The 23,587-nt window shown below is 44.2% G+C and overlaps 1 protein-coding gene across 1 annotated transcript; it reads right to left on the bottom strand.

Moving 5' to 3' along the window:
• Positions 1-2,811: 2,811 nt before the first annotated feature.
• On the bottom strand, positions 2,812-23,304 carry fbxw10 (F-box and WD repeat domain containing 10). Its single transcript, XM_036956071.1, has 15 exons — positions 22,688-23,304; positions 21,354-21,551; positions 19,923-20,168; positions 16,450-16,577; positions 14,826-14,939; positions 14,491-14,597; positions 14,072-14,275; positions 13,694-13,815; positions 12,787-12,941; positions 12,415-12,557; positions 12,136-12,294; positions 5,151-5,437; positions 4,476-4,676; positions 3,625-4,333; positions 2,812-3,469 (listed from the first exon to the last, which is right to left on the bottom strand). The coding sequence occupies exons 1-15, from the start codon at positions 23,223-23,225 to the stop codon at positions 3,241-3,243; spliced, it is 3,540 nt and encodes a 1,179-aa protein (XP_036811966.1). The 5' UTR covers positions 23,226-23,304; the 3' UTR covers positions 2,812-3,240.
• Positions 23,305-23,587: the final 283 nt, after the last annotated feature.

Here is a 23,587-nt window from a genome sequence, read left to right on the forward strand (position 1 = left end):
TCTAGAGGTTGACCGATTAATCGGAATGGCCAATTAATTAGGGCCGATTTCATGTTTTCATAACAATCGGTATTTTTGGACACCGATTTGGCCAATAATTTTTTATTTTTTACACCTTTATTTAGCTAGGCAAGTCAGTTAAGAACACATTCTTATTTTCAATGACGGCCTAGGAACGGTGGGTTAACTGCCTCTTTCAGGGGGCAGAATGGCAGATTTTTACCTTGTCAGCTCGGGGGATTCAATCTTGCAACCTTACAGTTAACTAGTTCAACGCGCTAACTACCTGATTACATTGCACTCCACGAGGAGCCTGCCTGTTACGCGAATGCAGTAAGCCAAGGTAAGTTGCTAGCTAGCATTAAACTTACATTATAAAAAACAATCAATCATAATCACTAGTTAACTACACATGGTTGATGATATTACTAGTTTATCTAGCGTGTCCTGCATTGCATATAATCGATGCGGTGGCATTCGCGAAAACGACTGTCGTTGCTCCAACTTGTACCTAACCATAAACACCAATGCCTTTCTTAAAATACACAAGTATATATTTTTAAACCTGCATATTCAGCTAAAAGAAATCCAGGTTAGCAGGCAATATTAACCAGGTGAAATTGTGTCACTTCTCTTGCGTTCCTTGCACTCAGTCAAGGTATATGCAACAGTTTGGGCCGCCTGGCTCTTTGCGAACTAATTTGGGAACGTAATTATGACATAACATTAAAGGTTGTGCAATGTAACAGGAATATTTAGACTGATGGATGCCACCCGTTAAATAAAATACGGAACGGTTCTGTATTTCACTGATAGAATAAACGTTTTGCCTGCAGCTCTGCTGTTTATGACTTCAAGCCTATCAACTCTCGAGATTAGGCTGGTGTAACGATGTGATGTGAAATGGCTAGCTAGTTAGCGGGGTGCGCGCTAATAGCTTTTCAAACGTCACTCGCTCTGAGACTTGGAGTGGTTGTTCCCCTTGCTCTGCATGGGTAACGCTGCTTCGAGGGTGGCTGTTGTCGTTGTGTTCCTGGTTTGAGCCCAGGTAGGAGCGAGGAGAGGGACAGAAGCTATACTGTTAAACTGGCAATACTAAAGTGCCTATAAGAACATCCAATAGTCAAAGGTATATGAAATACCAATGGTATAGAGAGAAATAGTCCTATAATTCCTATAATAACTACAACCTAAAACTTCTTACCTGGGAAAAGGAACCACCAGCTTTCATATGTTCTCATGTTCTGAGCAAGAAACTTAAACGTTAGCTTTCTTACATGGCACATATTGCACTTCTACTTTCTTCTCCAACACTATGTTTTTGCATTATTTAAACCAAATTGAACATGTTTCATTATTTAGTTATTATATTAAGTTAAAATAAGTTTTCATTCAGTATTGTTGTAATTGTCATTATTACAAATACATGTTTTTTTTTTTTTTTTTTTAATCGGCCGATTAATCGGTATCGGCTTTCCCCCCCCCCCCCCCCCTCCAATAATCGGTATCGGCGTTGAAAAATCCTAATCGGTCGACCTCTAGTCTTGTCCTGCTCCTGAAATCTGGTCCTGAAATCTGCTCATGCGTGCGTCCCAGTAATCAGCAACAGAGTATTGTGGTAGGTGCATGTATGACATTAATATGTGCGCAATTACAATGATAATTGAATATGTTACATTTCTGAAAATACTGTTGCATACAATACATACTGTTTTTTTTAAATTTGTATTATTATTATTATTTCTTTATTTCTTTATTTTACCCCTTTTTCTCCCCAATTTCGTGGTATCCAATTGTTGTAGTAGCTACTATCTTGTCTCATTGCTACAACTCCCGTACGGGCTCGGGAGAGACGAAGGCTGATGAGACAAGGTCAATACATAATGTTGACAAGTAGGCTATGGTGTAATGTTATGTTTTGCCTTGTGTGGTAGGTTGCATGTTATGACATATGTCAGCTGTTATGACATATTATAACATGGTTATGACCATGTCATAACGTGTTATGGCGCTGGGTGTCAAGTAAAGTGTTGCCAACATTTTTTCAACAGAATCGACGATATGAGTACACCCCTGATCACCAGCACAGTTCACTTTCATTGCAGCCACATACAAAGAGCATCATCACTTTGCTCGTTGTATAATTCCTTCTCTCATCTAAGTGCTCTCCTCCTCTCACTTTTTCCCATTGCTTGTGGACTTCAGTGGGGAGTAGTGATTGAGTGCCCAGTTCTGGAGGAAGGAGAGGTTATTGGGATGGAAACCCCTATGACCTCTCTCTCTGAGCTGACTGACCAACAATCAGATGGTATTATACTGACCCCTACTGGACACTGGGGCAATATTCAGGTTGAGTTTGGAACATATCAACATCAAATCAAATGTATTTGTCACATACACATGGTTGACAGATGTTGGTTGAGCAGATGTTAATGCGAGTGTAGCGAAATGCTTGTGCTTCTAGTTCCGACAATGCAGTAATAACCAACAAGTAATCTAGCTAACAATTCCAAAACGACTACCTTATAGACACAAGTGTAAGGGGATAAAGAATATGTACATAAAGATATATGAATGAGTGATGGTACAGAGCGGCATAGGCAAGATACAGTAGATGGTATTGAGTGCAGTATATACATATGAGATGAGTATGTAAACAAAGTGGCATAGTTAAAGTGGCTAGTGATACATGTATTACATAAAGATGCAGTAGATGATATAGAGTACAGTATATACGTATACATATGAGATGAATAATGTAGGGTATGTAAACATTATATTAGGTAGCATTGTTTAAAGTGGCTAGTGATATATTTTACATCATTTCCCATCAATTCCCATTATTAAAGTGGCTGGAGTTGAGTCAGTGTGTTGGCATATGCTCACTTTGAAAAAATACACATTTCTGACACAAAACAGGTGAAGTAAAAATCATTCATTAGCAGATAACTTTCTTTATCTGGTCTATCTCATCACATTTCAAAAATAATATATGGATTGGTGGGAGTACAGAAATGCATCTATATATTTACATGATACACAAATAGTGGTGCATATAGTCTCTTTAAAAATAACTCTTGCATAGAAGGTCCAGGATCAGCAAACCAAGAGGGGGAGAATCATACATGCAAAAGCCCTGGGCTATATTCTTGCCCTGGCATGGTCACACAGTTCAAAAAGCTCCATGTGTGTATTGGGTTTAGCCAGCCAAACACCTGTCCAGCTGATTCTCAGACAATCTCAGATGTAGATCTCATGGCCCAGCTCGGGGGCATACACCTGGTCCTGCTTGGGGAAGTCTAAGGCAGGGACACCTTTGACCTTCCTCTTCCAGACCCCCTTCCTCTGTCTGTCCTGGTCCTCCCTGGTCCTATAGCATCCCTCCCCCTGCTGATTCAGTTGGTGGTTCTGGACCCTGAAGTACTCCTCCAGCTGGGTGTCTGTGTGGAGCCTGAAGGCCCCACGCTCCCTGAGTGAATTAATAAATAAATTAACAAATTAATTAATAGATGTATAGGAAAAAAATCAATAAATACTTAAAAATTAGTTTGACAACATAAAGGCATACTATCATAGAGATCTTATTATGTATTTGTTCTATGTGGAATTCTATGCATATCATACCTGAATGGGTCTAGAGGGTTGTACTGGCTAATGGTCTTATTGGGCATCTCAAAGTTCACGTGGCGTCCTGGCCGCTTGCTGCTCACCTTCATGAACATGCGCTGCGGGGCCTGGACATTAGACTGGGCAGTGGTAGTGAATGCCCCCACCTTACGCACCGCCAGACCAGCAATACCACAGGAGGTCTGGGGCCTCTTCTTCTCTGACTTGGGGCATGGCGTGTGCTGGGTGGATGCTGCGTGGCTGGTGTGAGGCCGCATCACAGCTGGGGAGGGACTGCTGGAACAGATTTCACGGCTGTCGAGGGATTGCCTCAGGTTGAGATCCAGAGTGCGGGTCATAAGGGGGACGTAAGTCTTGGTCATGCCATGTTGCAAGACCTGCTGGCTGGGTCCTGCTGGGGCCTTCTGTGACTGACTCTGGGGGCTCTGTTTTGGGGTTGTAGGTGGGAATGGTGAGGCGTGGGGCTCTGGATCCATCCCCTGGACAGGTAGAGGTGGAGGGGAGCCCCAGGCGTCTCGTACCTGGGCGTTGAGGTTCATGTTGGCCCCGGCTTGGTCGCTTCCCTGCGGCTGGTGGGTGGAGTTGACCTTGAGGAGGACATGCTGAGGGGTGACGGGCCGATGGGGGCCCCTCTTCTTCACTCGGTCTTTCACTGCTTTCTCGCTGCGCGTCAGCACCCACTTAGTTGTTACAGACAGCTCCCTGGCTGTGAGAGGGTGCATATACGGTTGATTACAAGGATCAATAGTAAACATGCCCCTTGTTATACAGCCATAAGGACTATAGTCTGTCTCGTTTCTGTCTCTCTCAATTATGTTGAACTTCTATTTCATTCCATTCTATCTCACCTGAGCCAGTGGTTTCGCTCCTGGGTGTGTGACTGGCCCTGCTTTGGGAGCCCTGGCTGTGTCCGCTGACTGGTCTTCCAGGAGAAATGGCAGAGGGGGGCTTGGTGATGAACTCTGGCTGCAGGTCAATGTAGGCCCGGCTCCTACGGTGGCCCTGAAGCTCACTCCACGTGGCCGGCCTCATAGACTCCTGCTGCGCAGCTTTGGAGAGCAGAGAGACCACAGAAATATAATTAGTAGAACGAGGAAAAAGGGTCTAAGATCATGGCAATTTGACTGCATCCTCATGGAAATGATTTTTCTATGTCAGAGACCTTGACAAAGTATAGTCACAGCAGGATGATATTAGCCTAGCCTGGTGGTCCAGTCTGTTTGTGCTTTATCCCATGCTCTATGTTCTGTAGACCACTATTATATGGTTGTTATGCCATACATACATGTAACAATCAATGAATACAGAGGTGTCTGCAAACGGAAATAACACACTATTTCAGAGCAATATTCAGCATTTTGTCTGGCCATAGATGAGAGACAGGAGATAAATCATGAGGGTAGAGGAAGGTGTCTGTAAAGACAAGGGGTTAATAAAAGCGAGCGATAATGGAGCGATATTCAGGTTGAATTTAAGGCTAGCAGTAGGCTAATCGGCCACCAGACCCCCAAAAAAACACTCACCCTGTGCTCGGCGCATGCTGGGGGCTGACAGAGAGCGTGCATGGTGGGACAGCGCGGGCCTCTCCGGCTTCTTGCCCTCACGGTCGTAGATCTTACGATTGGACGAGCCCACCTGTGTCATGCGCTCAGCCCGCACGTAGGAGTAGGGGTACTTGTCTTTATTGAGCATGCTTTTAAGAGTACCCCTGAACTCGTTAAAGAACTCCCTCTCGGCCAGCACGGAGTAGTCCCAGCGCACCCTGGTGAACTGGTAGATCAGAACACTGGTCCCTGTGTTCACCACCATACTGGGAGGGAGAGACGGAGGGTGGAAAGAAAGAGAGGAAGAAAAACAAAGTTATGACAATAACTACTGTTCCCTGAAGGAGGGAAATGAGAGGTACAACATACTATGGGGAGTTGCACTCCCGCGACTTCGGTTGAAGTATCTCAAATCACGCCTGACAAGGCTAATGTAATCCGCACCTCGCTGGAAGCCGCACCTTCCAAAGGTTATAAGTGTGAGACTCGGATTCATTCCTTCAATTTAACACGACTCTTCACCGAGCCCAGGAACGGGTGGCGTGTTTCCAAACAGATGTTGTACCTCAGTTCCCTCCTTCAGGGAACAGTAGTTATAGTCATAACGTTCCCTTTCAGTCAGTCAACTTCGGTACAACACACTGTGGGGAAATAGAATCACGCCCCATGACGACTCCAACAGATACTAAATAAAACGGCCCATGGCAGACCACTCAGACATGCCCCTACAAGATGTGGCACACTGTGAGCAGTGACATCCAAGCGATAAAACCTCACAAAAGTCTGTGGTGATGCCCAACTCGCCGCAGCCCAAATATCTCCTATAGTCAACCCTTTAAACAACAGCCAAAAGGCTGGCAGGGCCCTGGTTGAGTGCGCACGTACACCGCTAGGTAACCCTGGCTGCTATTTGCAAGGGAGCCTCCACAATCCAGCTGGATAAAGAGTGCCCTGCCACGAACTGGATTAGCAAAACAGACAAAAAGCTGGTCACATAACCGGACATTCCTGGTCCGTTCAATGTATGTGCATAATGCTAGCACAGGACATAGGGCATGTAACCTCTGTTGCTCTTCAGAACCAAAAGGAGGAGGCAAAAAGGAAAATGTCTCAAAAGCTAAGGACCTGTAGAACATAGCCTTGAGGTTCAGGGCAAAGGCCGCATTTGGACACGACGAGTCGTCTTGGGCGAACTGAGTACAGAAACGATGTACGAATAACGTGTGAAGGAACCTTTAGCTGAGGCCAAAGCCTCGGGTTTTACAGGAGAGGATCTTCAGACCCACAGACTCCATTGGTTCAAAAGGAGGCCACACGCAGAGCATCCTAACCCAAATCCCAAGTCAGTGGAATAGGTTGAGAAACCGGCATGAGATGGCGCACATCCTTTAAGAACCTGCCAGGACACAAGCCCTGCTGTGGCGCCATCCATTTCCACACGACACGCTCAAATAGACGCCATGTACACTTTCAAAGTGGAGAATGAATGACCCTGCTCTGAAAAGGAACAATTTATTTATTTTGGGACCAAAGTAGAGGTCTGTGCAGGACTGATTTATTTTCATACTGCACCCGCTGGCTTTCTGTCTGGCTACCACGCACACATACAGCCCTCCAGTGGGAAAAAGGCGCCCTTGCAGACGAATAGTAGTAATCATGTTCGGAGGTAAACCACCGCGAGAGTGGACATCTGAGGGGCCAAGTCCACAGACCCCATATTTCTGGCCGAGGCTGTCAAACCTGCCTGTGCGCCTGCAATAGTTGATTCCTGCACAGCGAGAGTTGCCACGGGACCCTGCCCAATAGATCTCCGCCAACCATGGTTGCTTGGGCTATGAGTAGCACAAAATTCAACTACAAGCCCTCCAGGATCACCCTCCCCAACGCTCGGCTTCCTCATCAAGAAAAACTGACGACAATGCGCGCTTCGTAAATATATACATCGGCCCTGCCGAAAACCACCCAGGGGTGTAGCCTCCACTCCTGAGAGACGGTGTCTTCTGGATAAAAGATCTGGACCCGAGCTAAAGGCAATCGAGGACATGCATCCCCAAAGGGAGAGTATGTGTGCACTGCTCCCCAGCAATAGGGAGCGATCCAAAGTTAGGAGGGAGAGAGACAGAGTCTCTTCGGGATCGTTGAAGCACACCACCACTGACATATTGTCGGTTCTGACCAACACAAGCTGGCCCGACAAAAGTAGGGAGAAGCGCCAGATACACTTAGGACTTCCAGGTAATTGATATGCAGTGTGCTCGGCACCAGGGTCCATACCCCCCGAATAGAGTTGCCTTCGTACAGCTTACCCAACACTCAGCCCATGGGAGACCCCTGACAATAGCAGAGGGTCCCAGCACTTGGCCATGGCCCATAGGCATGACAGGGACATCTGAAGCAACCGGCTTAGGCTGCAAGATGCATCCAGGTGAGTGGCTAGCACACAGCGCTAGAAGGGCCCCATCAACAACAGCCCCACGGTAACAACTTCCATCACAGAAGCCATCATCCCCAGTAGGTGTAGGCACTGGCAAAAACGCACTGTGTGCCTCAGATGTAATTTGGCTAAGCAGAGTTGGAACCTGGACACCCTCCGTGGGGATAGAAAAGTGCAATAAGCTAATTAGTCTAGCTCGAGACCCAGAAACGGAATGTGCTGAGATGGAGTCAGACAGCTCTTTTTCAGGTTTCTTATGAAGCCTAGAGACTGAATACAGGAAAGTAGCATGGATGTGTATAACACTGCTTGCCCCCTCGACTCCGTTGCCACCAGCCAATTGGCTGTAATAGCCAGCAGCTCATGAGCATTCTGAGTTTGTAGATTCTGAGGTGCTTTTTGAGGGCATGTACTGTAGGTCTAAAATGGGAGGTAAAGACCAGTCCCTTTTCCGAACCAGGAAGTACTGGCTGTACCAGCCAACCTGGATCTTCGACATAGGAACCACTCAGATTGCCTGCTTCTAGAGACGAGAGGATATCTCCTCCCTCAAAACGGGCGTTGAGGCCTCGGGAACAGTTGACGTGATGCCACTGCAGAAGGGTGGGGGACGCACAACAAATTGTAGCCAGTACCCTGACGTCACTGTTCGCTTGATCCAGGTCGACACTGCGCATGCACGCCATTGGTCGGAGCAGACAGCGAGCTTCCTGTGAAGTGCCATCTGAAGGGGTGGAACACCACATTGTGGACTTGGATAGATTGATTATTTTTCCATTTCCACCACTCTTGACAACTATGTGTCTGAACATGGAGAAGGGACACTTTCCATCAAACTCACATGTGCGAGAAACAAAACATTTGATATGCATGAACACTGTGAAACTTGGGGTTGAAAAAACTGTGTTTATGTGCCAAGGTTTACCTAAAGCCCGGTCCACCCTGGGTACAAGGGCTATGCCAGTCAGTGATGTACCCCTATTGGCAGTGCCGTCTGGCACCCAGCACTGGTCCGCACAAATACAAATAGACACAGGGAAAAAAACTTTATCATGGAGGTTACCCATCCACAGTCAAAGGTACAGGCAACAAAAGCACCTTGTAACCTACCTGGTAATGGGTCAGACAGCTCTGAAAAATGGCCCCCTTCTTTGGTAACAGAGGGAGGAGATTCAAAATAAAATAAAATTCCCAGGAATAAAAAGCGTTGAGCTGGAGAAAGACAACTCATTTCGGGGTTTATATGAACCACAGAGACTGTGTGTGGCAAAATAGCATGGCCGTGTCCAACCCTGCTTGTTCCCTCGACTCTGCTACCAACCACCAATCGCCTACAGGGCCCATAACCTGCATCACTAGACACCTCATAGGGACTAATTACGAACAGGCAAGAATCAGCAATGTTCCCGGATAAAGCTTTGGATAAAAGCTTCTGCTAAATGACATACAGTGCATTCGGAAAGTACTCAGTCCCCTTGACTTTTTCCACATTTGATCACTTTAAGGCCTTACTCTGAAATAGATTCAATTGTTTTTTTTACCCATCAATCTACACACCATACCCCATAATGACAAAGCAAAAATAGGCGGTAGAATTTTTAGCAAATTTATAAAAAATGTATAAACTGAAATATCACATTTACATAAGTATTCCGACACTTTACTCAGTACTTTGTTGATGCACCTTTGGCAGCGATTACAGCCTTGAATCCTCTTGGGTATGGCACACCTGTATTTGGGGAGTTTCTCCCACTCTTCTCTGCAGATCCTCTCAAACTCTGTCAGGTTGGATGGGGAGCATCGCTGCACAGTTATTTTCAGATCGGGTTCAAGTCCGGGTTCTGGCTGGGCCACTCAAGGACATTCAGAGACCACTCCTGCATTGTCTCGTTGTCCTTTTGGAAGGTGAACCTTCGCCCCAGTCTGAAATCCTAAGTGCTCTGGAGCAGGTTTTCATCAAGGATCTCGCTGTACTTTGTTCCGTTTATCCACTGAAAAACATCCCCACAGCATGATGCTGCCACCACCATCTTTCACCTTAGGGATGGTGCCAGGTTTCCTCCAGAGGTGACGCTTTGCATTCAGCCAAATAGTTCAATCTTGGTTTTATCAGACCAGAGAATCTTGTTTCTCATGGTCTGAGAGTCCTTTAGGTGCCTTTTGGCAAACTCCAAGTGGGCTGTCATGTGCCGTTCACTGAGGACTGGCTTCCGTCTGGCAACTCTACCATAAAGGCCTGATTGGTGGAGTACTGCAGAGATGATTGTCCTTCCTCCACAGAGGAACTCTGGAGCTCTGTTAGAGTGACCATCGGGTTCTTGGTCACCTCCCTGACCAAGGCCCTTCTCCCCTGATTTTTTTCAGTTTGGCCGTGTTGCCAGTTCTAGGAAGAGTCTTGGTGGTTCCAAACTTCTTCCATTAAGAATGATGGAGGCCATTGTGTTCTTGGGGACCTTCAATGCTGCAGAAATGTTTTGGTACCCTTCCCCAGATATGTGCCTCGGCACAATCCTGTCTCGGAGCTCTACGGACAATTCCTTCTACCTCATGGCTTGGTTTTTGCTCTGACATGCACTGTCAACTGTGAGACCTTATATAGACAAGTGTGTGCCTTTCCAAATCAATTTACCAAAGGTGGACCCCAATCAAGTTGTAGAAACATCTAAAGGATGATCAATGGAAACAGGATGCACCTGAGCTCAATTTTGAGTCACATAGCAAAGGGTCTGAATCCTTATGTAAATAAGGTATCTGTTTTTACATTTTCATACATTTGAAAAAAATTCTACAAAGCAGATTTCACTTGTCCTTATTGGTTATTGTGTGTAGATTGATGACGAAAATAAAGAATTTAATACGTTTTAGAATAAGGCTGTAACGTAACAAAATGTGGAAAAAAGGAAGGGGTCTGAATACTTTCCGATTGCACTGTATATTATTATACTATATATTATGAGCCACCTATGGGGGAGGGGTGCCCCTTGTGTAAGATTGATATGCCCCCTGAACACCATGAACAGAATGGAATGTGGGGTACCAGTGGGGCATTAAACATGGACAAGCTTCCAATACATGAGACTGAGTAGCCTGTATTAAGCCCGGGCCCTTATGGGCACAGAGGGCTCTGGAAATGGCTGACATAGTACCCCGTTTACCATAACAAAACGTGGGGGCACTGCCATCACAGTAATGTTTTTGCAGAATGCCACACTGGTTGCTCAGACCTGTGCTAAGGCCCCTCATTCCAGGGTTACCCGAGCCAGCGATTTGGGGGCTGCTTCCTAATTGGAGGAGCACACAAGCCCCGCTTTCTCCACTCCTTCCAACTTGAAATTGAAAATAGGAATTGGGTTGCCTAATGCCAGGGGAACACTAGTAAGCTTCATTCACTGGAAGTGAAAAAAAAATGGTAACCAACGTTAGCCAGGATGTTCTTTAGTCTAAGCTAGGCTAGCTAGCATCATTGACCGCAGCACCGTCCATTTAGAATAACCAAACGACTTAACGCTACGTATACTAAACAACAGAGCTACCCAAGCAACTCTATCGGATGCAGGAATAGCTAGTATTAGCTAGCTCTCCTCGATGAGTTAACCTAAGCTAAACTCGATGAGTTAACCTAAGCTAACCTGGATAGCACGCTATGCAGCGCTTGTTAGCTAGCCTGGTCTCAAAAGTCTATGTAGGACTGGATCACCGAGGTGGGACCGGACCCTTCATTGACAAGTCTGGGAAGAAAGGGCAAGCAGTGCCTGACCGAGGCAGATACAGGCGGTGGTGGGGTACCCACCGAAACTGGCCAGCCTCTCTCTTCGAGTAGCCTCCCATAACTGGCGACAGAGCATACTGGAGTCAGGTTGAGAGCGGGCAGCCAACGCACACACCACACCCAGTCAGACACCCAGTCAGACAAAACATTTGCTCTGGCCAAAGAGCCAATCCATCTCCGCATCCCACAACTCAGACAGCCGAGGTACGGGCACTCGGGAGAGGAAGTCACTATCGGAAACACCAAGCCCCCTTAAAAATGCTACACGATTGTTAAGAGTACCTGCTCGTGGACTAGTAGGGGAACAGTGTCAGCCATCCCCTAGTCCTTCACACAAACTGATTTGAGCAAGGGCATGCCAGAGCATGCACCAAGCCGAGACATACAAGACAACAATCGTGAGTATCTATTTATTTATTTGGGCATGGTCGCAAACACTAACCCGGCTTAGCCTTCATCGTCTAGGTTGCATTTTTTGCCATCTTATTAATTGGTATAGCAAGGCCAAGCAATCCGTCAGGCGTGATTTTACATCCTTTAACCGAAGTCGCAAGAGTGTGACTCCCCATAGTAGTTTGTACCGAAGTTGACTGATTGAAAGGGAACCAGGAGGGGCAGAGAAGAGAGGGAGATGTCTTAAAGACATACGCTTCTGGGTAAAATCATGGTTGTCAAAGTAAGAATTAAATGAATGATTACTCACTTGTTAAAATAATTATCACTAACTTGTTGTGTGGGTGCAGGGAGAGTACAGTACTTACTTGTTGCTGTGTGTGTGCAGGGACTGGATAGGGCTGTGTTGACCCCCTGCCTTGATGACTCTCAGGCAGTCCCCTGTCAGGAAGTTGAAGATGCGGATCTTCCCGTCCCTACAGCCGGTAATGACACGCAGAAAGAGGTAGATCAGCGCCAGGACCTCCCTAGAGGAAGACAAACACACACTCACAGCATTCAACTAACCTCGAAGATCAAGCAGTCAAAAACAGTACCAAAAACAAAAGTACTTGTTGTTCTTTGTATGACATTTTTTTTATGCTCACTTTGGATGGCGATAGGTCATCAGGTTCTTCTTTATGTCACAGTTGGTGCTCCAGGCCATGACCTGTCCATCAGAACCACCTGACAGGATGTGCCACTGGTCGAAGAACAGACACTTTACAGAGCTCTGGTGGGCATCGATTACCTGGAAGACATGGACTTTGGTGAGGGAGGACAGTGTCAATTTCACTCAAAAAACATTAAAATCGAAACCTACTGAAATGGGAGACCCAATTCCATGTGCCCTTGTTTGAGTTTACTGTACATCTTTTCTTCTGACCATTAGGTAAGACTCCTGAAAATATAGATATGGATGCCTTTTGTGTAAAAAGGTCAATGAAGACATTGACCTGACTGAGTACAGACCATCTTACCTTGAGGAGTGAGGCGGTCTCCATACCCCACATTTTGACCAGCCCTTTGTCACAGCTGCTCATCACTAGAGCCTTGTCTATCTTCACACACAGGATGGGGTTGTGGTGCCTGAACTTCAGCTTCTCATAGCAATGCCCTGTCTGCAGGTTCCACACTGCCGTGAAGGTGAAAGCACACATAGTTACTAACACACAAAACAAGGTTGATACATTTACAAGCAAACTGCCTGACATGCTGACTACACCAGCCACCAACTATATTAATTAGGGGTCGAAACACATCAAATATTCATAGACATTTATCTAGCTAGCTGCTGTTGTCATGGGAGATGAACACTGGGTTGTTATTTTACCAGACATACATATAGTCTTCTTTTTATCTGCTTCTTTGTAGAATTTTGACCCGGAGTCATAAAAAAATGGTGTGTTTTTCTACTCCAACGATTAATCCACAGATACAATGGGAAACCTAGCTAGTTTTTTAGTTAGTTATCTTTAGTTATCATTCCTCGTTTGTCTTTCAAGCATCCACGTGGGTTTGTGTCTTCCTGATATCCAACAAGGAGGAAACTTGCGGCATATTCAGGAAAAAGAACGTCAGTCAGAGAATTTGCGCTGTAGCTCTTGAAGACTTGTTATTTTGTGACATTAACGTTTAAATCATGTAGTAATTTGACTTAGGCTAACACATCTACATTAAAGTTTTAATTGAAAGAAAGAACCAAGCTCTAGAAAATAAAAAAGATTAACATATTTTTAAAGGGGAACAAATTATCATCACCTAAATTAGCAAGGTCAACTACATATTGAGTGGTGTGGGTGAAATGATTAAATAACATGTGTAAACACTCACGCACGCAACATGGCGCAACATGGCTGGTGAGGTTTACGTGTGACACTTACTTACCTTTGACTTTGCAATCATTGGCCCCTGAGACTAGACAATTCCCATGCAGGTCCAGGCAGTTGATGGTACCCAAGTGGCCACGGAAGAGCATAAGGCATACGCCTGTTTTCAGATTCCAACACCTATAGTGAATGTACAGTATACAATATATCAAACCAGTCATTCATAAAGAATCAATAAGTATCATCCCTAAATTAGCACGGTCAAGTTTAGCATTAGAAACACAGTCATTCTTCATCACAGTCATTGCTGTGTTTTCAAGCCAAATTCAAAAACCCATAGAATTGAGTAAAACGGGTCCAAACTACCATGATGGTCTTATTGACTAGAGATGTCCATTCTAGTAATTCTATTTCTATGCCTTTACCCTCCTCCTACCTGATGCTGAGGTCGTAGCTGGCGCTAATGACCAGTCCTCTCTCCTCACAGAGCAGCAGGGCCCTGATGGAGCCGGCGTGGCCCTGGATCACCGGGGACACCTCCTTCAGTGTCAGCACGTCCAGCAGACGCACCACGCGGTCCTTGGAGCCCACGGCCACCAGCTGACCTCCACTGTAGTGCACCACCCTGGAGGGGTCTTCCCTGTTGACCACAACAAAGATACATCAGTTACGTCTCAAATGGCCCCAATGCACTACTTTTTCATACGGCTCTGGTCAAAAGTAGTGCACTATATAGGGAATAGGGTGTCATTTCGGACACACTCCCAGACTTTGAAATATAGGCCTTGTTACTGTATTATTTGCTTGCAGCAGGTGCTATAATGTTACAAAGACACTGTGGTTACCGTTACCGACCTGTCCAGCAGCACCAGAACATTGTACACTCCACAGTAGACATTCCTCTCTTCCATCTGTATGGCTCGGGTTCTAACGCCAGCATAGATGGCCTCAAAGCCCCTCTCCTGTAGGACAGACAACCACGGATAGCCAGTACAAACGTCAGGGGATCATATTCTAGTCATCAGAATATAGAATAGAATCGTCTTCTGCTTTTCACAAGCCCCAAGAGACACACACACAAACACACACACACATACAATGAAAGCAGCATCCCCTGGAGCAGTTTTGTCATTTGGGATAAGTGGTGACATTGATTGATATGATAATAAGGTATATGATGATGTGTTTACCTGTCTGATTTTGGAGAAGATTTCTACGTGGTGCATGTGCTTCTCATCCTCCCTGATGGGCACTAGGACCTTGCGGACTTTGGCATATGTAGGGCTGACACCTGTATTGTTGCTCTGAGAGGGGGAAAAAAAGTCACACAGGTTTATATTAACATGTACTTAGCATGCCATGATGATAATGGACAACCTGTCATCTGTGTGATCTCTAGATTATCTTGAGCTACTTTTAAAATCAATCAATCAATATATTTGCTAAGTGGCATAAAAAAATCTAAATCCAAACACTTGTGTGGGTTTGCAAGCTAAAAAGCCTTTAAAGAGTTTTTAGAGAATCCCTTTGAAATTGGCCTATGTGGCATTGATATGAGTCAGAAACAGTTATTCTGGTGTCAAAATATACTACAAAGTGTGAATAGGATAATTTTGATCATAAAGTCAGTCTCGTCTAAAACTGCGTTTGGAATGTCCGTGTGTCACAACGGGTAAATGTAGGTTGGGTTTGAATTTGATGTCCATTTACCTACTAAAATGGGGTGAACAGCTGCAGTGATTGCTCTCTATCCAATATCATAGACAGTGAGACAGACCTGCCCAGCACAAAACAACACGTTGCGCATTTAAAAAAATATATATATACACTGTACTAAACACCTTAGTTTTAATATTACACAACTATAACATCCTTGCCAAAAATGTCCAAATTCATTTAATATTTCTTCAGTTATCTTCGATTTTTTGTGAAATAAGCTTATGTATGGCATCTACAGTGTGTGAAGGGGACAAACATTATTAACCAAATGCAGAATCGGTCAGAAAACACATCTCCAAGACTGAAATCTTGTTTTCCTAATGAGAAACAGAAAAACACAAGTGCCAATTGGCGTGTTCAGTCACACTTTAATGTGTGGGCTAGATCATTATTGAAATACACTAACACGTTTCATCAAGGTGAAGGCTGAAACATGTTGGTGTATTTTAATAATGAACTAGCCCACCCATGAAAAGCTTTTTAACTTGCAAACCCACACAAGTGCCTTGACTTAGATTTTTCTATGCCACTTGGCAAAGATATTGAGTGTTTGATTGATTTTAAAAGTGGCTCAAGATACTCTGGGGATCATACCGATGCACACATTAAATCTAAATCAGGTGGTTACAAAATTTGGCACTATGTAGGGAATAGAGTGCCATTTGGGATTTATTGAGATGACTGCATCGTGGTCACTAGTTAGCACAGCCATAAAGTCCTAAAATCTGATTGGAAACCTAACCATAACCGTAATCCCACTGATAACCTTACTAAACCTTACCTTATATGCAGACCAAAAAGCACACAAAAAAAAACATTTAATTGTTTGTTTTTTTTACCATATAGACAAATTTGACTTTGCAGCTGTCCCATCTAGCAGAAACCGATCAGTTCTGCCTTAAGGGCAAGACTCACTTAACACTTATTTGTAGTTATTCTTTTTCCATTCGCTTTTTTAGTACTATTCCCCTTCAAGAGCAGCTCCTGCTACTTATTTTTCTTCAATAATCAATATCTTTATTGTCCCGAATGTTAAAAATCTATGTGTCATTGGTGGATTTAGAGTGTGGTATTTTAATAGTTACCATACAGTACCTGCATCAACGTAGCTTGTTTCTCCACCATCTTCTTGGCATTAAGGTCCTCCTGAGTGTCTTCCGTCAGGTAGCGCCAGTGTTTGGAGACATCCCTGCAGCTGTACAGAGAGGTCTTGTCTAGAAGACCTGAAACAAACAACTTCTGCACTTAAATCTTTGAGGGTATGGTGACAAGCAGCCATCCCTCAAAGGTTGCCGCAGTCCATACTGTAGATCTAATCGATAAGTGGTCCATTGAAGGACGACTACTTGCGATTATTCATAACAGAATGAGAGAATTCGGATTGAAATTCTATTCCGTCTGCACCAAGGAAACCTAGGTGATGTCACAAGGCATTTTGTGTTTAAAAGCATGGAATGAGAAAATTATTCAGATAGTGGTTCAAATATTGAACAGTTGTTGAAAAGGTAAATGTCTTTTGTTTAAAAAATAGAAAACTATTATGGTATTTTAAAATTATTAATTTTTTTATATCAGAATTGGACCATCATTATGCAAACACATATCTTTCAAATGTAAATGAAGGCTACATAACAACATTTTAACAACACCTCCAAGGGAATTGTTGTACTGATTGCTAAGCAAAGGTTTGTTGCTCTTCCATCTCATCAATATCCAGGGAGAACAGCTCAAGGTGTGAAGCAGGAGAGGCATAGATCTTTAAAAGGGTAGCCTTGCAAAACAAAGTCATCACCATGGCATAGCTATTTAGCCCGGATACCTTTCTCTATGGGGCTGATTCAAGGAAATGTCAACGGGTACTTCAATCTAGACAAAAGAAGACAGTGCAGAGTATACCGCTGTCCCTGAACAGAGCCAGATAAACACTGCATATCAGGTTGCATAAGGGGTCAGCGAAGTGCACACACACAGGTTCACTTCTGCACACACTGAATCTGCAATATGATCGACCAGATAAACTAGCAGCTAGGGAAGGTATGGAGTAATATGAAGGTAGTCTCAAGGTATTGCTCACCTGAGGTAGAGTACCTCATGATAAGCTGTAGACCACACTATCTACCACGAGAGTTTTCATCTACATTTTTTGGAGCCGTCTATTTACCACCACAAACCTATGCTGGCACTAAGACACCACTCAACGAGCTGCATAAGGCCATAAGCAAACAAGAAAATGCTCATCCAGAAGCGGCGCTCCTAGTGGCCGGGGACTTTAATGCAGGCAAACTAAAATCTGTTTTACCTCATGTCACATGTGCAACCAGAGGATAAAAAACTCTAGACCACCTTTACTCCATACACAGAAAAAAGCTCTAGCTCGCCATCCATTTGGCAAATCTGACCATAATTCTATCTTCCTGATTCCTGCTTACAAGTAAACACTCAAACAGGAAGTACCAGTGATGTGCTCAATTCGGAAGTAGTCCGATGAAGCGGAGGCTAAGCTACAGGACTGTTTTTCTAGCACAGACTGGAACATGTTCCGGGATTCATCCAATGCCATTGAGGAGTATACCACCTCAGTCACCGTCTTCATCAATAAGTGCATCGACGATGCCCCCCCCCACAGTGACTGTACGTACATGGATTACAGGCAACATCCGCACCGAGCTAAAGGCTAGAGCTACCACTTTCAAGGAGCAGGACACTAATCCGGACGCTTATAAGAAATCCCTCTATGCCCTCAGACAAACCATCAAACAGGCAAAGCGTCAATATTGAGATAGAATCGTAAGCATCAATATAATGCGTCAATATAAAGATTGAAACCTACTACACCGGCTCTGACGCTTGTTGGATGTTGTTTTATTTTATTATTTATTTAACCTTTATTTAACTAGGCAAGGCTTACAAACTATTATGGACTACAAAGGGAAACACAACCGCAAGCTGTCCAGTGACACGAGCCTACCAGGCAAGCAACACTGAAGCATGCATGAAGCTGTTCCGGGCGACTGTGTGATCATGCTTTCCGTAGCCAATGTGAGCAAGACCTTGAAAGAGGTCAACATTCACAAGGCCGCGGGGACAGACTGATTACCAGGACGTGTACTCAATGCATGTGCGGACCAACTGGCAAGTGTCTTCACTGACATTTTCAACCTCTCCCTGACTGAGTCCGTAATACCTACATGTTTCAAGCAGACCACCATATTCCCTTTGCCCAAGAAAGCTAAGGTAACCAGCCTAGCACTCATCTTGGTAGCCATGAAGTGCTTTGAAAGGCTGGTCATGGCTCACATCAACACCATCTTCCCAGAAACCCTAGACCCATGCCAATACGTATGCCGCCCCAACAGATGACGCAATCTCAATCGCACTCCACACTGCCCTTCCCCACCTGGACAAAAGTAACACCTATGTGAGAATGCTGTTCATTGACTACAACTCAGCGTTCAACACCATAGTGCCAACAAAGTTCATCAATAAACACCATCATTAAGTTCTCTGACGACACAACGGTGGTAGGCCTGATCACCAACAACGATGAGACAGCCTATAGGGAGGAGGTCAGAGACCGCAGTGCGGTGCCAGGACAACAACCTTACCCTCAATGTGAGCAAGATAAAGGAGCTGATTGTACTACACAGGAAAATGAGGGCTGAACACATACCCATTCACATCGACGAGGCTGTAGTGGAGCGGGTTGAGAGTTTCAAGTTCCTTGGTGTCCACATCACCAACAAACTATCATGGTCCAAACACACCAAGACAGTCGTGAAGAGGGCACGACAATGCCTTTTCCCCCTCAGGAGACAGAAAAGATTTGGCATGGGTCTCCAGATCCTCAAAAAAGTTCTACAGCTGCACCATCGAGAGCATCCTGAGCGGTTACATCCCTGCCTGGTATGGTAACTGCTTGGCATCCAATCGTAAGATGCTAGAGAGGGTAATGCGTATGACCCAGTACATCACTGGGGCCAAGCTTCCTGCCATCCAGGACCTATATACTAGGCGTGTCAGAAGAAAATTGCCAAAGACTCCAGTCACCCAAGTCATAGACGGTTCTCTCTGCTCCCGCACGGCAAGCGGTACCAGAGCGTCTAGGTCCAAAAGGCACCTTAACAGCCTCCACCCCCAAGCCATAAGACTGCTGTGCAATTAATAAAATGGCCACCCGGACTATTTGACCCCCCCCCCCCCCCCCCCCCCCTTTGTTTTTACACTGCTGCTACTCGCTGTTTATTATCTATGCACAGTCACATGTGACAATTATGATTTGATAATAGCTGCTGAGACCAGTATTATTCATGTAGAATACTGGAGAGGGGGATATGCAGTGATGTAGTAGTAAACAAAATAGGTGGGTTAACTGATCACCAATCACGGTGAAAAAAGTTATGCTCCCTATACTTTCAATGCATTTTTTTTCAATGCATGTTTAGTTGCATTTACCCTCCACTACACATCTGAGGATAGATATTCTCATGTAACACCACAGAGTCCTTTGAATGATAGCTTAGACATGTTTTGGAGGGGTAGAGGGTGGGGGGGGGTACATGGTGGCTCACCTAAAATCCTCTTGGCAAGATGAACAGGGAGACCCCGGATGAAGTCTCTGTATCGGCGGACCCCAGACAGAGAGGTGGAGGACCGAGGGACCACCATCAGAGCAGGGTCGTCTGAACAGGTGGAGTCTGTGTCACTATCCTCCTTCACCACCCCCATACACACACTGCCAAAGCCCTGCAGGCCTTCAGAGGTAGGGCTGGCACCCACCACCACCCATGGAGCTACATGGAGTTGGCAGCTATTGGCTGAAAATAAAGAAACACAGTGAGGCAGAAATTCATAGTGGACTGGATATGGGGAACTTTAAAGAGTGCACAAACATTTGACCAACCAAAATGTCAATGATCGTTGTAGTCTACTTTGATTATAATAATAATAATTTATTGGGTGCTTATATTTGTCCTATTAATCAAACATGACATTTTTATCATATGACATTTTTATCATAACCATTCATTAACACAGGCACTGCAGGAGCGGACTGGGACAAGAATTCAGCCCTGGCATTTTATCCACACCAGCCCACATCACTGCACACACCGCCAGCTCACCATTTCGTTTGCCTCTCAGTCTAAGCATCTTTTCTGCTGTCACTCTGTGCTTCTTCTTGTTCTCTGTCTGTCTGCTTATTAACCCTTATTCGTTCTACACCTACCCTAAGTGTTAATTACTATTACAGGGCTCCTAACCTCATCCCCAGGCTATTGCACACTGAGCATATACAGTAAGTCTGGGATATCAATGATTCAAAGTAGGCCTTAGTGGGAGTGAATTCTATGGGAGTGACCTACGGATTAATGTATTTGTCATCATTTCATTTTAGTGAATCACATGACTGCATGTGATTCACTAACGTCACAACATTTCCCCTTGGTGTCACTGGGTAAATTCAATCAATTGAATTTACCACAGGTGGACTCCAATCAAGTTGTGGAAACATCTCAAGGATGATCAATGGAAACAGGATGCACCTGAGCTCAATTTCGAGTCTCATAGGAAAATGGTCTGAATACTTTTATGTAAATAAGGTATTTCTGTTTTTTTTTTAAATTTTAATACATTTGCAAAACTTTCTAAAAACCTTTGATTCACTTTTTCATTGTGGGGTATTGTGTGTAGATTAATGAGGGATAAAATCATGTAATACATTTTAGAATCAGGCTGTAATTTAACAAAATGTGGAAAAAGGGAAGAGGTCTGAATACTTTCCCGAATGCACTGTATATATTGTTTTAAATGTGTGTACATTTCAACCAGCCCACCCAACTAAAAAAATGGTGCAGCCCATCTGGCATATGCCAGAATTGCCAAATGGCCAATCCAACCCTGCCCCACTGCCCTTACAGGTTGACCGTAGATAAGCCTACAGTTACTAACATTCATTCCTGATTGCTACAAAACACAAAAACATTTCTAACAGCAACACTCACAGAGCTCTGGATCATGGCATGTCTCCTGGCCTCCATCGATGGTGTTGATGTCAGTTTCATGATGCATGTTGACAGGGTCATAGAAGGAGCTGGCCCAGATGAGGAGGTCCAGGTCTGGATGACTCTCCTGCGAGTTGAAAGAGTAGGTGGATTCTGGGATAGATGAGGTGTCATCCTCATGATCCTCATCCTCCAGCACTGAAAAGAGAGGTTTGATTATTATGGGTTAAAAATACATGCAGTTTTGCAAATTAGCCTACAATTCATAGAGATAACTTTCACACTTTTGCATGGAATATCATTTCATGTGTGGTCATTATATAGGCTACAAAGGTGCTCAAATGAAAATGAACTTAGTGGAGGGCGTCAGTAAGTTGTCATAAAACTAATTCAAATCAAATGTTATTTGTCACATGCGCAGAATACAACGGTATAGACTTTACCATGAAATGCTTGCTTACGGCCCTTCCCAACGATGCTGAGTTTAAAATATATATATATATATATATATATATATATATATATATCATAAAAAGAAAGATAGTAAGACAATAAATAAAAGTGATTATATTATATTCCTGGGGTTAGTAGTATAAAGAAAAAATTAACCCAATAATTCCAATAATTTACAGTGTTGCATTACACTAATATGTGACATGGTTGGTAGCAACATATGAATATCGTTGTGGAGATCTGTTGCAGCTCAAGTCGACTACAACACCCACAATGCAATGCTCTCTCTTTGGGCTGCCTACCTGCATAGTACCTACTAGCAAGCGTAACTACATACACAATAATACCAAAGTCAATATGTGAAAAAGTCGGCATGTGAAGTTGCTAGTTAGCTGTAAAATCGGCTACAAATTGTACTTCACTAACAATTTAGGAGTCTACAATATCCCCATGTTCAACCTGCAGATCTGTGCGTCAGAGAGGAGTATGATATTCGCAATGGCACCATGAAATGCACCCTGGACTGAAGGAGCAGACAAACTGGAGAAACGTTAGACACTCTGTTAAATTACAAATTTCTCGAGGTAGCAATATCGCAAAAATGGCTCATTCGAGAGAAGTCAACCTCCCGCATTATGACATCGGCCAGTATTGAAATCTGACATGTATGAAATAAGTTTTTGCGATCTAAAAGTCGTATTCCTATTAACTTCCAGTGTAGTGAGAGTGGTTTTATCGCAATGCTACGTCATACCGGACGAATGTCTGCATACTTGAACGACAATAGCATACATACATGAACACATGAAATGACACAGGGAATTGATAGAACATCGCTCAGAGATCCACATTCAAAATGGGTGAATCTTTACGTTCAGTACCTGTACCGTTAAGTTGGAGGAAGGCCCGTTTTGCTCTAACTATAAGCACACTTGTCAAGTTTCCAAGCATGTGAAGAAGCCCTGTATCGCATAGGGAAAGAATTCCTAAAAGATAGTTGGATTTTGTCCAGTGGTGGCTGCGACTGAACCAGTCCCAAGTGTCAACCATCTCTATCCCAAGAAGTTTGGTGTCAAGCGCTCGGTCCTGGCTCCAAGTGGTCATATCTTCTGAAACACTTGACTTCTGTCGTGACCTAGTATAGGTGAAATCTTTCCCAAATGTCACTTGCAGTACTCTTTGGATGGTTTCGAGAATCTCGACACTTTGGCACCGCACGAGAATGCCAGTAAGGAATCTCCTTTTGGACGAGTCCCCTGCGCGCGACATCCACTGGGTCGAATCGTGGAGCTTGGAAGTGAAGATGCAAGATTGGCAATTTCCACAGATGTTGAAATCCGCATCTTCCTTCTTGCAACAAAGCCTGTCTATTGTGTCGACTCTATATCCACACTGTTCTTTTGATCCAAAGCGTTTCATTGCGTTGGTTTATTAAGCGTAGTTTAATTCCAAATCTTTAAAAAAGGTATGTTTCCGACTGGCTGCACTGCAACCTGGTTGGAACTTTTTATCGCTGTTGCTTGGTTGTTGCCATGCGACTAGCCCAAGGGTTGCTTGTCAACTTTTTTTTGGTTGCCTGGAAACCCGAGGTTGAATTGTATTGAATTCTAAAAACAGAAATTAGCGTTTGAATCAGGAAAGTTTCCTGTCACAACCTTTACAAGCCAGAATGTTAAATACATTTATATTTTAACGTACACTACCAGTTGTCTGTGCGGTAGGAATGTGAGACAATATAGAAAAGTATAATCACATCAACCTTTCAAAGCACTGCTTTCAGA

The sequence above is a fragment of the Oncorhynchus mykiss genome, chromosome 20 (genome assembly GCF_013265735.2).
Source record: "Oncorhynchus mykiss isolate Arlee chromosome 20, USDA_OmykA_1.1, whole genome shotgun sequence".
Lineage (NCBI taxonomy): Eukaryota > Metazoa > Chordata > Actinopteri > Salmoniformes > Salmonidae > Oncorhynchus > Oncorhynchus mykiss.

Excerpts from the sequence above, each read along its gene's own strand:
- fbxw10 (XM_036956071.1), bottom strand. The coding sequence starts at position 23,225 with ATGAAACGCTTTGGATCAAAAGAACAGTGTGGATATAGAGTCGACACA. Across the intron at positions 20,169-21,353 it reads ATGCCATGATCCAGAGCTCT|CCAATAGCTGCCAACTCCAT; the intron begins GTGAGTGTTGCT and ends CTTTATTTTCAG. Across the intron at positions 12,558-12,786 it reads AGACCGCCTCACTCCTCAAG|GTAATCGATGCCCACCAGAG; the intron begins GTAAGATGGTCT and ends CATGTCTTCCAG.